The sequence below is a fragment of the Theropithecus gelada genome, chromosome 3 (genome assembly GCF_003255815.1).
Source record: "Theropithecus gelada isolate Dixy chromosome 3, Tgel_1.0, whole genome shotgun sequence".
Classification (NCBI taxonomy): Eukaryota; Metazoa; Chordata; class Mammalia; order Primates; family Cercopithecidae; genus Theropithecus; species Theropithecus gelada.
In genome coordinates this window covers 117,121,230-117,138,383 of record NC_037670.1, presented here as the reverse complement: position 1 = coordinate 117,138,383, position 17,154 = coordinate 117,121,230, and the positions used below count along the sequence as shown (strand labels likewise).

The 17,154-nt window shown below is 36.4% G+C and overlaps 1 protein-coding gene across 2 annotated transcripts in view; it reads right to left on the bottom strand.

Annotated features, from left to right (window-relative positions):
- Nucleotides 1–17,154, bottom strand: part of KIAA1324L (KIAA1324 like) — a 177,430-nt gene that overhangs the window by 2,668 nt on the left and 157,608 nt on the right. For both annotated transcript variants that reach the window (XM_025379490.1, XM_025379491.1), the window contains 3 exons: nucleotides 14,919–15,045; nucleotides 10,361–10,539; nucleotides 9,136–9,301 (listed from right to left, as the gene is read on the bottom strand). In XM_025379490.1, the coding sequence (XP_025235275.1) occupies nucleotides 9,136–9,301; nucleotides 10,361–10,539; nucleotides 14,919–15,045 (472 nt within the window). The remainder of the gene's footprint in view (nucleotides 1–9,135; nucleotides 9,302–10,360; nucleotides 10,540–14,918; nucleotides 15,046–17,154) is intronic.

The following is a 17,154-nucleotide window of genomic DNA, read 5'->3' as shown; positions in this document are numbered from 1 at the left end:
TGCTGAAATGGTGGGATATATATGCATATGCATGTGTATATAATTAGGTAGGTAGTGCCACTAACTGACTGGGACTTCCTAATGGCAGGAACTCTATATCTCATTCATTTTTTAATTTCCAAGATATGACCCAAGTCTTACCACTTGGTAGGTTGTCAATCAATGATTATAAAAATCTATTGAAATACCACATTGGAGAAGGAAAAACACTGGATTGGAACGTGGGAGACATGGCTTCTAATTCCTATCTAACTCCCCCGGACAAGTAAGTGAACCTCTCTAGGTCTCAGTTTACTCATGTATTAGACGAAGGTTCCAAACAGGATTATCTTTTTCAACTCTAAACCCAAGAATCTATTCCAAAGCCAACTTCCCCCAGAAGGTTTTCCTCACCTTGTCACTATCTACCCTACTGCACTCCCTTCTCCCCTATGCTGCAAGAGATCTTACTTTTGTTCTTGACATACTGGATGATCGTGTGAGAGGCAGGGGTGTGTGTGCGTGTGTGTGCATGTGTGTGTGTGTGTGTGTGAGATATGTGTCCTCCCCTAACATTCTAGATGGTATCTGAGTTGAGAAATTGTGTCTAATTTGACATAACCCCCAAACTTGGCAAAGTGTCTTACAATGTCCCATAAATGGTAGTGAAATAAATAAAAGAAACACATAAAAATTGATTTAGTTTTAATTGCTGAGAAAAGTCAAGAAAAATAAATCTATACATAAACCCGAGAACTGCAGTGCAGTGCTAGGAAAATATCAAATAAGGTATGGCCTTTAGAACATGAATGAGCATATCTAAGATAAAGCAAACCCTACACGACATAATAGTTAATGAACATAAACATTTTTTGCTCTCCGAAATCATGCATAACAAACTTCTTAAAAATAGACACACAATAAGATATGTGCAATGATATTTATAGCAGCTTAGTTCATTGTGAAACACTGGAAATAGCACAGGTATCAATCAACAGACTGGATAAACAAATTTTGGTATATCTACACAATAGAATACCACTCTGGAATAAAAAGGATTCTACTTCTGTTAAGATGAGGTGAATGAATCTCAAAAACATCTTTCTGCGTAAAATAAAATGTACACAAAATTCTACAGATACTGTGTGATTACACTTATATGAAGTTCTATAACAGATAACACTAACCTATGGTTTAAAAAGATCATTACAGTGGTTTCCTTTGGGAGATGAGGGATTGACTGCATGCAAAAAGACATATTACTCTCAGGGGTGAACTAGTGTTCTATAGCTTGATAGAAATTGGGGGTTATAGATATATATTCATTTCTCAAAATTCATTAAATTGTATATTTGTAATGCGTGCATTTCACTTAAAGTATTGAATTATTATCAATGATATGTTCCCTGAAGTGTTTTGAGGTGAAGTGTATTGAAGTCTGCAATTACTTTGAAACTGAACAACAGAAAAGAATATGGGTTGATGAAAGGATGGAGGGGCAGATATGTAATAATACAAATATAATAAAATTTGGGTGGTGGGTATATGACTATACCACTGTATGATTCTTTCAACTTTTCTGTACTATTTCAAAATTTCGTTTTTAAAGTAAAAAACATCATTATGCTAACTAAAATTGCTATTCAAAACAAAATTCACTACACTGAATCTTCTCAGGGAAGAAAACTTTTTTATACTCTAATTGGGGAGGTGACTGCTGGTTGAGTACTGACTGGGAAATGGGTTAAAGAATTCACAGGTCAGTTGCCTCAACAGTGCCCTGGATACTTTAATTATCCTCCAGCCCAAAAGACTTCCTCACTCACCAGGCAATCAGCCTTAGGTGTGCCCCATGATAAGAACTAAAGTTGACCTTTGAAAACCACAAGTTTGAACTGCACAGGCCTACTTATCGGCAGATTTTACAAAACTGAACGTAGATTGAAAATACAGTATTTGTAGTAGGTGAAAGCCGCCTAAATAGAGAGCTGACTTTTCACATAGGCAGGTTCTGCAGAGCTGACTGCAGGATTTAAGTATGCTTGAATTTTGGTATATTCAGGGGCCCTAGAACCAATTCTGGATAACTGTACAACTAAAATTCATCCTGGTAGGCAAAGGAGGTTTCACCCTCTTTTAGACAAAAATTACAGAGACATGCATTTACAAGGAGTACTAAAAGGGAAAAATGGAAATTACTTATAGGAAGAAACCTGAGAGATTATGAAAATTTTGACTGACTCGCTTTAAAGATGATTTGGCAGGACTCAATGGCTGTTCAGTAAGCAATTCAGAATGACAAGCAGTGGGGCCATTTTTGGGCTCAACACCTCTTGCAATCTATCCTGTCAATTTTAGATCTATTCATAGATGACAGTAAAAAGGTCTCAGAGATTTTGAAGTGGGTCCTGACTGCAATACAGAGAGCTTTCCCTGAGACTAATTCCCATAGGAAAACTTAGTGAAACACTGACTCATATTTGGACTCTTATTGTCACAGATTGGGTTTACAACACGGAAGAAGTTCACTAGAGGATGAGAAACTGACCCAAAGGACTCTATATAAATTAGTATGGTCAGGTCTACCTGGAAATTTCCCCTACTTTTATGTTAAAACCAGGAATTAAATTAAACATTATTAACAATAGCAAGAAATACTCTGGATTAAGATAGATTCTTTAAACATGTCTCCAATATGCAAATCAAGTACAAATCAACAAAAGGACATAAAACCTGCAGCCTCAGAGAAAAAGCAATGTGACTGTGGCCTCTAAGTTAAGGGGTCCCCAAAGATCAAATAAATGATGTTGGTAAACAGAACCTTGTTGTTCAACATAGGCCTTTGGGTAGACCAAAAACATTGGAAGTTGGCTGGATCGTTAGCAGTTGATATGCTGGTCAAAAATAAAAGTGAATGCAAACATCTTGTCTGCTGTCAAAGATTCTTTTTCTCTTCAGTCTTAATGCCTCCCTCCCAAACTACCCCAACTTCAGCTGCTTCAAGAAAAAAGATAATTAGAAAGGAGACTAAAGTTTTCCTGTTACCAAGAGGGACTGGACGATACACACCCATCTGAATCTGCTAGGAAAACTTGGGGAGGGTTTCTTAAACATTTACCACTCTGTTGGTTGCAGACACTCAAGTCACCATCATACCTACTCTCCTGTGAGAAAAGAGGAGCATACAAATAATGGGGTTTGAGCAAGGTTTAGAGCAGAAAAGGGAAAATAATGTGACCTTTGGAGGGGTTCTATGTGTCCATTCAAGATAGTGTTATTGTTGCTTCTACATCTGAATATACAGAACTTGATGTTATATGCTTGTACTTCCCCGTCTCATACATGCTAAAGGAGATCCCCTGACCAAGAACAGTCACATGTAGAGAAAGGCCAGTAGGCAGTAGGATACCCCAGGAGTTCTCAACTCTGTCATTTGCAACAAACGGTGAGTAAGGGTTTCACACAAGTTAAACCCTCTACCTTCTGATGCCCAAAACAGTCACTATATAAATTAAGTCCTGTTGGTATCAAGTCAGAAGTCTCCATATCAACAGCCCTGCCTGAATTATCACACTTCTACTAGCAGAAGTGGTTCATAAACCCCCAGAACATTCAGGGACCTGCTACCTAAGTAAAGTTCATTGGAACTATGTAAGCAGATTTACAATGCTAAATCTACCCAGTGGTTAAGGAAAAACAGCCCAGCGCTTTACTTGACTCTGCTATTGAGACAGGGTTGGGCCTCACTTGAGTATTCCACTTGTTCTTTTATATCAGCTAGCCTACAAAATAGTATCCTTTGAATTGGACCCAAACTAACAGGCTATGTTAAAAGCTGTCCAGAAAGCTGGGGCACACTCTTTACCTTTATGGCCTCACAATCATAATGAAAACTTTGTGATATGATTCTCTATAAGTAATGATTTTGCCAATTGGAGACCCTGGCAAAAGGAGACAGAGGCACCCTTTGAGGTTTTAGACTCACTACCTCTTGATATGGCTACCACCTATAGCCATTAGTTGGTCACTGGCTAGTCAAAACTAAATGTCATTCCCATGCAGATCTTGCAACTCTACACCTTGACAGTCCCATTTACAGTCGCTCAACAAGGTGGAAAAGGCTGAATAAGCCTCACTTGTCAAATACAAATGGCATATATTCAAGAATGCAGTTGGTCTGGCCCCCGTAGCATGTGGGTCTCACATGAAAATGTGGCAGCATACCCTTTGGGGGAAACTTTATCCCCTACTCCACTGCTCAAAACAAAACCACTGACTCAATGAGACCTTCAATTTATCGAGGTTCTACTACATGTTGGGCCTGGTTCACTGATGATTTTGTTGAGCTGAAGCCCAATGGTATCCACTGGCTGCTACAGATATTCAACCATCTATGAATAACTGAAAACCGACAAGATTGCTCAGCTCAGTGGACAGAACTCAAAGGCATTATCAAGACCTACACATTACCTCCCTTGATAAACTTCATTATATTTTTACTGACTCAAGCTATTGCCAATGGCTAGCTGTTTTGTCTGCCACTTAGAAAACTAAAGACTGGCATTTCAAGGTTACCCTTTTTGGACACCACTAAAATAGATCTTAGTTTTGGATTAAAATATGTGTCACTCATGTAGACGCCCAAGTAAGGATCCTTCCTATGAAAAGATGAAATTGAATCAAGCTCCTGATAGAGACTACACAAGACAGACTGTCACAAATGAGTACATGGATCCATCATCTCACCCAACATGGCAAAGCATCTGCCATCACAGGCTGGACACAAGGCAAATGATTCTATTTTTCTGATGCAGAGGTTACCACAGATGCCATACTTGGGACTCATGCAAAAAGTTGACCAGTTCTTCCCTAGTAAATTGATTACAACATACCTTTGACCACCTCTTTGGGCTATTGGTGGTGCCTCACCACTATTTACACCTGTTCAGGGTATGGTGTTGCTATTCTAGTCTGATCAGCTAACTCTACCCATACATTGTGAACCTTGAAACAAATCAGTATAAAGTTAGTAGCTTTACAGACCATTTGCAGTCTGACAATAGAGCACTTTTTATCACAAAAGCTACCCATAAATTAGTTGAGAGTAGAGGTATTCAGTGGACCTTCCACATTTCCTACTGTCCAAAAGCATATGGTATTATTGAGCGTTGTAAGACCTTCTCAGAAAGTGACTCAAAAAGATTTCTGACTATCTCCCTTACCGCCTCCTGATCCACACATTTTAATATGGCAGTTTGGTCATCAAATATGGCTGCCCATGGAAAGGGATCATCTTCTTTCGGCCACTTCATGGAAAATGATCAGGAAGAACACATATACACATACATACACACAGACACACATCTACACCTGCTACATAAGGTTATTTACACTTATCTGAACATCCTGGATTCTGCCTCACCAATCTAGGGCATGATGTGTTATTTACTCCAACAGTAACCCTGAGGCTTCCTGGGTACAACTTCTAGTGATAGCCCACACAGAAGGGGGTCTAGGAGATTCAAATATAATTCTGGTTTAACCACCTGTATTGTTGTTTTGTTGGCTGTCATGATTATAGATGAAAGGGATAATGACCACTTGTTGAGTACACTGCCCCCCAAGTCCCCCAACCATGGCCCACATGGACAAAGGAGGGGTGCACACTGAGTCTCTATATGTTTTTATAAAATGCCTTTGTCCCTCTTGCACATGAATGTTCTGGATAGATATGGGTAGAAATAAGGTGAAATTATAGTTACTGAAATGAGACAAGCTGGTTTTTTAGCACTGGACAGACAATAACACAGTCTGATAATGGAGGAGACAGCTTAGATCCTGAGAAGTATGAAGAATTAAGGGACATTAATACGAATTTCAGGGTCACCCTGTCACCTTTCTATGAAGAAAAATGCTCTGATGTGGCTCTCTCAAATCATGGCAAGGGCCTTTAATTTAACTCACTGCTGGGTCTGCCATACCCACCACATGCTCTCATCACAGTTCATTTGCCATTCCCCTTAAACTAACCGAGAAATGTATCCAAAACAGCAGGAAATAGCCTCAGCCCCTGCCCCAGAGTAACACCAACATCTCATTCCCATAGCCATTATTTAGTCATTTCATTAGGTGAACAAAAGTCACTAGTTTGCAGTGTGGACAAACAGGAAAAGTTGAACTGACTTCCCTCAAGCAGTCTCCCTGAAGACAACAAGGAGACATCATTATATGATGTGAATTGGAAACCCTAAGGCTTACTAGCCAGCAGAGAAGCCACCTACAGGCACAGTCAACCTGTGCTGCCTGAACAATGTAGGTCCCACTTAATGTACCCAACAACTGTGAATAACACTTTCTTTCCAGAGACACCATGTCTACCTCCAGGACTGTACTTCTTGTGTAGAAGTCAGACACTAACATGCTTCCTCACTAAAAACATGGTAACTTGCACCTTAGGAGTAGTCATAAGAGATATTCAACTGTTTAGGGAAATACTCCTACTGTTAGGGATGTTAGAAAATGTGATATAAAATTTGCCTCTGACCTTAGCTTGAAGTAATCAATTACACCACCTCAGCTATCAAAGGCATTCAGGTCAACATCAACTCACTGTCCATACATTGTTATTCACAATATAATTACCCTATACTTTCTCCTTGAGAACCAAGACAAAGTCTCTGTGCAATCACTAATATATCCTGTAGTACCTGGATTAATGTATCTGGATTGTCTTGTTGGATTGCCATGATCCTAGATCAAAAGGATAGTAACCCCTTGATTGAATTTACTGCTCACCAAGAGTGTGACAAAAATTGGAGACACAGTACTCCCACCCTATTTCCAGGGGATACGTTCCAACTCCCCCCACCTCCAGTGGATGCCTGAAACCAAGTATAGTATCAAACCCTATAATACTGGGTTTTTTAATCCAATCTAATAATCAAGATTACTACTAAGTAACTAACAAGCAGGTAGTGTATACGGCAAAGAAACGCTAGACAAAGGGATGATTTACTTCCAGGTGGGATGAAGCAGTACAGTAGGAGATTTCATCATACTACTCAGAACAGCACACAATTTAAAACTTATTGTTTACTTCTGGAATTTTCCATGTAATGTTTTCAGACCACAGTTGACTGTGGGTAACTAAAGACACAAAAATAAGGCCATGAAAAGTGAAACTGCAAATAAGGGAGGACTTCTGTATATTGAGTCTCTGTTAAGATTTTGAAAATTTCCTTGTCCCCTTTTTGTCTGAATCTTAAGGAGGAAATATCTGAGTGCCAGTGGAAAGGTCAACACAAGAAAGCTACCTAGCTTTCTAAGGTCAACCCTAATGGCTCATAGCATTTGTTCGGCTAGTTGAGTCTGGGACCCTGAGGGTAGGGTTAAGGTTAACAATACAGATTGGCCTCATCTTGGTAAGGACCTCTGCTTGGTGTCCTATTGGTAGTAGCTTTATTTAAATGCTGTATAAAGCAAATTGATCAAATTTAATCCCAGCCTCAGTCAGTCATATTAATCAGAATGGTGCATGGAGTGGGAAACCAAAGGGAAAATTCATCAGAAACCAACATGGTATAAAAACGAGGTTTGGATGTTGTTGGAGACAATTCTCCATGGTACTCTTTCATTTCTGTACATCTTAAAAGTGAGAAACTGATTGCCCTTTTTTCTAGACTATCTTTTCAAGAATCTTTGTATAGAAAATTGCCTTGGAATATAAAGATATATTGTCTTATTCCTGAGCAAAGGGTAGGCTTGCTTACAGTCTTGGAAATAGTGTCTCCCTTCGGAGCAATGGACAGGTATGCTACCTGTCCAAAACAATGAAGACAATAGCCCCCTTTGAGGCAAAGGATGGATATGTTTACATTTAGGTTCCTAAGGCCTAGAGTCCCTTTCCTGTAACACAACCAAGTGATTTCATTTCCTCTGCAATCAGCACTGTGGGAACACAGACTTGTGGGCTACCTGTAGCTTTGGGAGCTGGTATAAAGGTTATTACTCTGCTAGCACTATTCTGTGAATATAAAACTGTCCTTCATCTCTGACAGGAGTCTCATGTCTTCTAAACTGTCAATGAAACTGTAGCAGACTTACTTGTTAGCTTGCAAGTAGGGTAAAGATCTCCGTTCTTAATAATCACTATATTCTTGTTGCTTTATGGCAATAGTACCCTCCTTACATCTTCATATTAATAAAAGGAAAAATTAACCATCAGTAGAAGGGAAAGATGGTTTTTTCATTTTACTCTTAAATAATTCTCTATATTTATGTGCCTAAATTAGGAGAGTACAAGGAAATGGTTACTATATACTCTTTATAAATGTAAATTTTGTCTCTTGTCTATCCTGTTGTAAATAATTTGAAAGTCATCTTCTTTCTTCTATTTTATTCTTTTTTAATCTTAAGTAAGCTGATAATTTCTCATCTTTTAAGTCAATGGTGAAAAACGTCAAATAAAATGTCTTTTCAAACAATTTATGGTTTCATGTTATGTTTGGATATGGTAGTTGTTCCAAAATCCAAAGCCAACAATATGTTACCTCATATACCTCAATAATTTATATAACTTTTATTTTCTTTATGTAAAACAATCTTGCCATAAAAAGGAACAGTATGAATGAATGTAATATCTTTTATTAGCCCCCATTTTTAAATTATAAAATAGTATCTTTGTGAATATTCCAATATCACAAAAATGTATTGCTTTCAAAGACTAAACACTCTCATTAGTTCACCACTCCCAAAAGGCAGCTACTGTTAACAGTTTTCTCTGCAAATACAAACATAAATGTATATTTAATATAAATACTATAGTCCATTTGTTTTCACTCTATCTTGGACCTACTGATTTATCAGTACACATAGATATCTCAGTCTTTAACAGCTGCAGAGTTGCATAGTATTCTATCACTTTGACATATGAAAATATCTAACTCCTTATTGATGATGTTTGACAACCAACAAAAACAATGCTGCAGTGAATATTATTGTATTTATATCACGTGCTTCTAAGAGTATTTCTGTTGAATAAATATCCACTGAGATATAAACATGCAAAATAACAGCTTGTATGAATGCTATTATTAGGTTAATATGCCCCCTACTTTATAAATGCCCAGTAACACCAGGTTAAAATTCTACTCTCACCTTGGTTGCCAAAGATTTGAGTTTTCTTAGTAGTGACTGTTTATTGGAATATACAACTTCTTCTTCATTATCTTCTCCTTCCATGATAGCACAACTGTCTGCAGCTGGGAGTTCACACTCTTTTGAGTTAGTCGTCATTACTAACTTGGAATATTTGTATTCCAGTCTAAATAGTGATAAAATAAACAAATAAATATCCATTTATGTTAATATAAATACATACTTATTTTAGGTGGTCATATACTAGCTCAGTAAATTGGCTTGGAGTATAACTGCTCCACCAACAAATTTCCCTAGCCTACAGCCATAGCAGTATGTGTGTTATCATGTATCTACCATTTATAAAGAAATATTTCCCAGGATTTCAGAAATCAGTTCAATAGAGTTAATTCTACCACTTTACATTGAATTGTTCAAAAATGAAAAAATTTGGGGGCGGGGACTTTGAGGCCTGCATGCATTTTCTTAACATGAATATTTGGAAGCCAATTCACTGTAAGGTTTTCCCAGTATTTCGTTTGTAAAGATGAGAATATCAAACAGGCAAGTAATTTGGTCTTTATCATCTCTCTATATTATTTATTCCTTTATACTATCACCCCAGATATTGCAATTGTCCCTAGATATTACAATATAGGAGTTCCACAGTGCCCCTGAGGTGTAAATCATTCTAAAAGATTCAAGTCCTATAACAGATCAATATACATTCAGGAATTAGGCTCCATATTCAATTCCAGATCCTTGAAGACCTGGAGCAAATAAACATGATATTTGCCTATACACTTAATCTGTTTTTTTCTTTTTTTTTTTTTTTTTTTTTTTTTTTTTTGCAAATGTCTTCCCACAAGAAATTTTAAAAAGAAAAGGTGAAGTAAGAAGACAGCATCATGTCATTTTTTAAACAGGCAGACACTGAGAGAATATCTGCCTTCCAAATCTCAGCTCTGCCATAATCTACCTGAGTAACATGGAGCCTCTTGTTTTCCTTGTTTTCTAATAAATGACTCTAACTCAATGATCTCTAATGTTCTATGATCTTTCTACTGTCAGAATAACAATCGTTTCCTCTGCTTGCTTTCTCAAGGCCTTTCCTATGATTTCTTCACAAGGAGAAAATTCTTGTGTCTCTGAAGAATCTATTTATTGGATATAATGATCAAGTTTAGAATTTTCACAACAAAATAGGCTCTCTTGCTCTCTTGTGATCATCTCAGAGGGTACTTACTTTTGATTCTTTTTCCAGAAGTAGCAGGTCAGAGCCACCAGCAAAACAGCAGTAAAAGCTCCCACACCGGCTCCCACCTTCAGCCAAAAGTCAACTGTTTCACAGGTTGCCAACTTTTTCTCAGGCAAAGAAATTCCTTTAATGCACCATTTAGGTTCATTCCATACATATAAGGTTTCCTTTAAAAAAAAAAAAAAAAAAACCATAAAACCATAGAAGACATGAGAAATGAGATTCAGACTCAACTGTAAAAGCTAGATTTGTCACAGGTCAATTTCTTACATAAAAGAAGAAAGGGTTTTGCTAACCCTTTACTTACAGTAGGCATAGAGGATTATTCAACATTCATTTAATTAAAGCTCCAGAAATACAGGAAAAAAGATACATGAATGAATAAGGAATTAATTAATGAAAATGCAAAAACCAAACAAAGACACAGATTGCCACCTCAGAAGGGTACAGTACAGTACAGTGCATGCCAAGGAGGTTGAATAAAAATGGCTCCATATGAACATACCTTCTGGGCTTTCTTTTTTTCAAATTTTGATGCTCTTAGACATCTTAGTCATGTTTTTGAATGAAAGCTTAGGTTGCTTACTCTAAGAAATGGGTTGCATCCACCCATCATGTAAGCCCATTTTCCCAATAAGCCTGTCCTCCGAGTGGAAGAACAGACCCTAGACCCAGGACATATAGGTGTACCACGGCTGGGTAACTGGTGTAAGCGGGCACATAGTCTATACCCTTCTTCCCCATGCCAAAATAAGGAAGGCATTATTCTGGGTCATCACTACCCACACCAATATTTTCATCCTCCCGAAATAGATGGCAATTCCTGTGGGGCAATGTTTTTCAAACTGCCTTAATATACTGGGTCTCAACCAGGAATTTTAAGAAATAGATAGATCAAATAGGCAGATCAAAATAGAAAATCAGAGTACAGTGCATGGTTCCTTATATATTTCAACATATACAGTGACCAGTAGCAATCTACATGGTGATTCTATCCACCGACATTAAATAACATAGGGCACTAATCTTTTAACGTGTCTCATTAAACTTTCTGGTGTACGATGGTCACTTTATCAACACTCTAACAGAAGAATAACACCATAATGTTAATTTTCATGATTTAAATACACAAATATTTTTGCAGTTAGTCATGAAGTGAAAGGGGCAGGAGACGCTTCTTCACTTTGAGGAAAAGTCTGATTCAAGTTTTGGACAGGAACTTTCAGCATGTTTATTAGAAAGGATATTAGTGACTGGATTTTTTTGTTTGTACATTATAGCTGTAACGTTTTTCCTAAACTTAGTGCAAATAAATTTCTTTTTAAGTGGGTCATATTTTTTATAAAAATGGTAATATGGGAAATGCTGAGGCATGTTCAAATTCATCTGCTGCATCTCTAAGTGTCAATAATGACAATACAGAGAGAAACAAATTCGTTAGCAAATGTTGACTTTATTTGAAGTGCATTCTAACAAGGAAAAAAGACTGTACCATCTTTGATATGGTTTTATCAAATGTGCAATACCCAATGAAAATAGCAAGCTCTACTGTCTGATGGCAGTCTTATAACAAAATCTTAAAACTTCAAAATTAAAAAAATACTTGCAAACCCAGAATGCTTAACTTTTCAATAAGCTCCTCAAATACTGACATGGAAAAAAAAAATCAAGCTATTGGCAAATTATCTTAGTAATTCTGTAACTATTAATTAGAAAGCCTTATTCATTCAACCACACATCATTGGAAAACAAAATGGCTGACACTGCAGCTGAAAAAATTATTATTCTAGTATGTAGAAATATTTTGTGAGCAGGGTAAAATAAATTCAAAGATAAATTTTAAGACAGTCCCCTTAGTAATAATACAGTTTCTCTTCAAATCTTTAGTGTTGCATGACATACATAAGTAATGCTTAATACACACTTAGAACCTGGTATAGATTTCACAGATCCCACTTGATAAGAGCATTTTCATCACAAGTTGTGCAGCTCTTTTTGTTTATATCAGCTGTATGTGGAGGACCTGTATAAATTTAACATATGCATCTGTATTAGATATATCTAAAGAATTAGGAAAGTGAATGCTCAATCAATATAAAGTAAAAAATTATAAAGATGGTGTTGGAAATAGGACTGAAACACAGTGGTATGGTTAAAAAGATTAAATATACCCATTGCAATATTTCACAATAACTATTTTTCTTCCATTATGAAGCTTTGGTATCCAAAGAAATCCACACATATTCACTGACAATAAAAAAACAGCAATAGCTGTCATTTGTATCTGAAGCTCACAGAGGAGTTGACTTTTTAAAATATTTTATTCCGTGATTGGAGGTGGCTATTCCCACTTACTGTATCATACCCATTTTTTATAGTTGCAATGGAATACACTAAGTAAGGTCTATGAACTCAGGAATAATATTCATAGTTTTGTAACTGAAGCTTAAGCTCCTTAGACAAATATTTCCAAAACAGGTATCTAAGCATAGTAGAAGAATATATTTAACTGCTTCCAGTATTTCTCAAATTAAATATGTAACTATAGGGGGATGTTATAAATTTCAACATGTCAAGCACATCAAAGTGATCCAAAAAGTATCATTTTAAAGGCAAAAACAAATACTAAATAATCAGCCAGCAACTATCTATTCTCAACAATCTTATCATATGTTGAAGTGACCCTACCAAGGAAGACAGTTTGAATGAAATAAAATTAGAGAACTTGTTGCAACTTTACTGTCTTAACCTTCTCATCATTCATTACCTTCCAGGAGAGAAATATTAAAGAATGTTTGAACAAAAGATCATTTAGTCATTCAAAAACCTTTGAATTAAACTTGGTAGCCAAGGAGAGTGCAGCTTCGTTTTTCATTTACTCTAAAAAACAATTATAAGATAAGCAGTTTGTCATAATTGTAGAGTAAAGGTAAAGAAGAATTTCTATTGTGAAGTAGAAAAAGCATTATCATTATTAAGAGGATTAACAAAAAACTATTTTTGTGAATCTGGAATTTTTATCCTTGACCTACTTAAAAATATTAAAAAGAAACTGTCTCAGTAGTGTGCTAGCTGAGTGAGCGGCACTGATTCTGTGTGCTCTGAACTAGAATAAGCCATCTACAGGGAAGCACATTTGACAAATTAAATAACACATTTCCTAATTTTTGTTTTTGTGTTATCTGCTTATTTTTTGTATACTGCATTAAATTATTAATAAAAATATACTTTACATTAACTCTGTGCTTGTACTTTATCATAAAATACAAAATAAATATTGTTCCTTGAAACTTTATCTCACTTTTAGGCATATTTCTGTGTGTCTAATTTGTGTGTGTGTACTGGGTTTGATGTACAATATAATTCTTAATATAGGTTCACTGTCATTAAAGTTTGAAAAACACCAACTTAGAGAATAGTTCTGTATGGTTTTTTCTTAGGGGTGAGGTGAACGCAACTGCTGTCAAATACTTGGAATGCATGGGATTGGGTGCAAGCATCCTGATTTCATTCCTCTCAAGTTCCTGTCCTTCATCCTGCTAACTGCAAGCTCTTCAAGACCTTCCTGGGAAAAACTGCTTCTCCTCTCTAATTCTCTGCTGCCAACTCTCCCTTCAGGTTTCCAGAATTAGTGTTGGTTTACTTTCCTCTGTGCTTCTTTATTATGATTTTAATGGAATCTGGGCATGGAGTGGTGGTAAACAAGTGGTCTTGAAGCAGATTAAGTTTTGCTTTGTTTTTTTTCATATGATACTACTCAAAGTTAGTGCAGTGAAGCAGGCTCTCTCAAACACTATTGGTGAAAGTGAAAATGAAGAGAAAGTGAAAACTGATATAACCAAAGTAATTTGGTAATATGTATTAAGCCTTAAAAATGTCCATTCTTTTTGGATTCAAATAATCTCTTGCTAATCATAAACCAACAAAATCAAATTTCCTTCAAAGGTGTTTGCTACAGTTATTTATAAAAAGATTGTTTTCAATTTTCTCTCAAATGTCTAACAAAGGTATTATTAAACACCAAATTATATAAAAAATATTTATCAATAAATAAAACTGTTTTTAAAAATATATTTAATGAGAAGGGAAAGTTTTCATAATGTATTAAATATAAAATGGAAATAAAAAATATTTAAGTATGAATGCAAGAAGCTATAGAGTAGGATCTTAATTTTACGTGTATATGCTTTACTGTTTAGGCACGCTTCTTAAAGTGAGTCAGTTATATTATCCCCATCTTAATTATACCTAACCTGCATTATATAAATCACATCTTGGTTTAATGATATCATTCCCATATAATCCAGGTAAATATTCAAAGCCTGTGACTCCCTTATCATGATTCATTTTCCTCAATCCCAGTGCACATCTCCAGCTACCCTAGCATCTGAAAGTTCAGCTAACAAACTTGATTTTAAATGCCTACCAATGTCACATTAAGTTAACTACAAGGTTTTGCCATACTTCTGGACCTTGGTTTCTATGATGTGATACCAGACTAACCAACTATAATGCCAAAGCTCTGCTTTGAGAGTTTGTCCCTTACCTGAAATCCTCTCTTGCAGGCTCCCTCAATCTCATGAAAGTCATGCTCCGTGCACAGAGGGCAAGCTTCAGCACTCTCCCACAGGAAATAGAATGTACACCCATCACAAGTACCTGCTGGGCACTTGCTAAAATCATAAACAAAACCAAAAACACATAAATGACAGCTTTTTAACCCATTCAAACAACATCAGAATACCTATCACATGCTGGGGAGCACTGTGTGGATGCTGAAGAAACACAAGTGGAAAAAAATCTAAAAGATATAAACCACTATGAGATAACAGTTTGTACCTAGTAGGATGGCTGGAATCAAAAAGATAGTAACAAGTGTCGTGAGGATGTAGAGAAATTGGTGTCCTCATGCACAGCTGATAGGAATATAAAACTGTGCACCTACTTTGAAAAGTTTAGCAGTTCCTCAACCAATTAAGTGTAAAGTTACTATTTATTCCACCAAGTTCACTCCTAGGTATAAACCCAAGAGAAATGAAAACATATCTTCACACAAAAACTGGTACACGAATGTTTATAGCAGCATTTTATATAATAACCAAAAGGTGGAAACAACCCAAATGTTTATCAACAGACGAAAGTATAAACAAAATGCAATATATCTGTATAAAGGATATTATTCAGCCATAAAAGAAATGCAGTAAGGCATGTCACAACTTGGAAGAACCTTGAAAATATTATGCTATGTGAAAGAAACCAGTCACAAAATTTCACAAATTATATGATGCTATTCATATGCTATTCAAAGTCCAGAATAGAGAAATCTATAGAGACTGGAAGTAAATTAGTAGTTGCTCAGGGCTGGGAAGTTGACTGGGGCATAGGGGACTGGGAGCTAAAGGATATGAGGCTTCTGTTGAAAATCTTCTAAAACTGACTGTGGTGGTGGTTGCCCATATCCCTGAATATTCTAAACACCACTGCATTATATGCTTTAAATGACTGAATTGTATGGTACGGGAATCATATTTCTGTAAAGCTTTTTTGTTTTGAATTTAAGAGAGAGACAGAGAGACAATGACCAAAAAAAAAAAAAAAAAAAAAAGATTCCGGAAATGCTTCTTGGTAGAAATGATATCTAAGCTGAGTCTAGAATATTTGGTAGGAGTTAGCCAGAATACAAAAGAAGAAAGCAAAGGAATTCCTGCAAAGGAATGAAAATGTATTATTAATTGGCAGGAAATTACAGCTGGGTCATTGTTGCAAGTTTCAAGAGCAATGCAATGCATGAGTGCTGGGCATACGGAGAGAAACTAGGTAATGAAAGGCCTCATATGTTACAGAGGTTGTAACTTCTGTTTAAGGTAATGTACTTAGGCGAGATGCTTTAGGGAACAGAATGCTGCACAGGACCCTGGTCTTTTAGAAGTAGGAGAAAGGTATCACCACAAAATTCTCTAAAGTGAAAAACCAACCATGAGGTCAACATGCAACTAAGTGATGCAAATAACATTGCAATCTTGGGTTTCCTTGGCCTAATGACAACCTGAAAAGTGGTTACCTTCACTACTCTGAAGATGATGGATGTGGATGGGGCTTAGACGCAGGGATAGGATCACAAAGCACTAACCACTAGGGAGGCTCTGGAGACTTTTGGAAACTGTTCTTTCTAGTGGGTGGGGCCATTACCTCAGCTTGCCTCTTTCATTCTGGGACAGGTAAACACAGCATGGCTGAAAAATTAATGGCTGTTATGGTATACAGAATCCTTACTGATTGATGCCAGAAGCTATTTGGACAGATTCTAGTAAGAGCTGCTGTTTTGTTCATGAATGCATTAAAACTAGGGGAATTTAAATTGTCTACCACTTTCGGCTTCCTTAAGTCAAGCCACATAAATATAGGCTTTGCCCTGAAAACCTTCTTCAGACCTCAGCTGGTGCTGAGGACAGGTGTCCTGAAACCATTAATAGCAAAAGGATAGCCACAAAATAATAAGGAAAAATAAAAAAACACTTTTTGAAGCTTTAACTTCAAATACCTTTCCAGTGATACATGGTCCAAAACTATAATATTCAGTCTAACAGCAAAGTAAAATTTCATACTGTTAGTTAACTAAATGTATTCCAAGACACCTTAAGATATGAACACTTAAAAAAAAAATTTACATGTCTATAAATTGACTGCATTTTTACATGCCTATCTTTCCAAAGTGTCCGTACACTAAGCAGAAGTGGTGGGATGTGAATAAAAGCAATGTTGTTTATAGCATGCTGTAACTG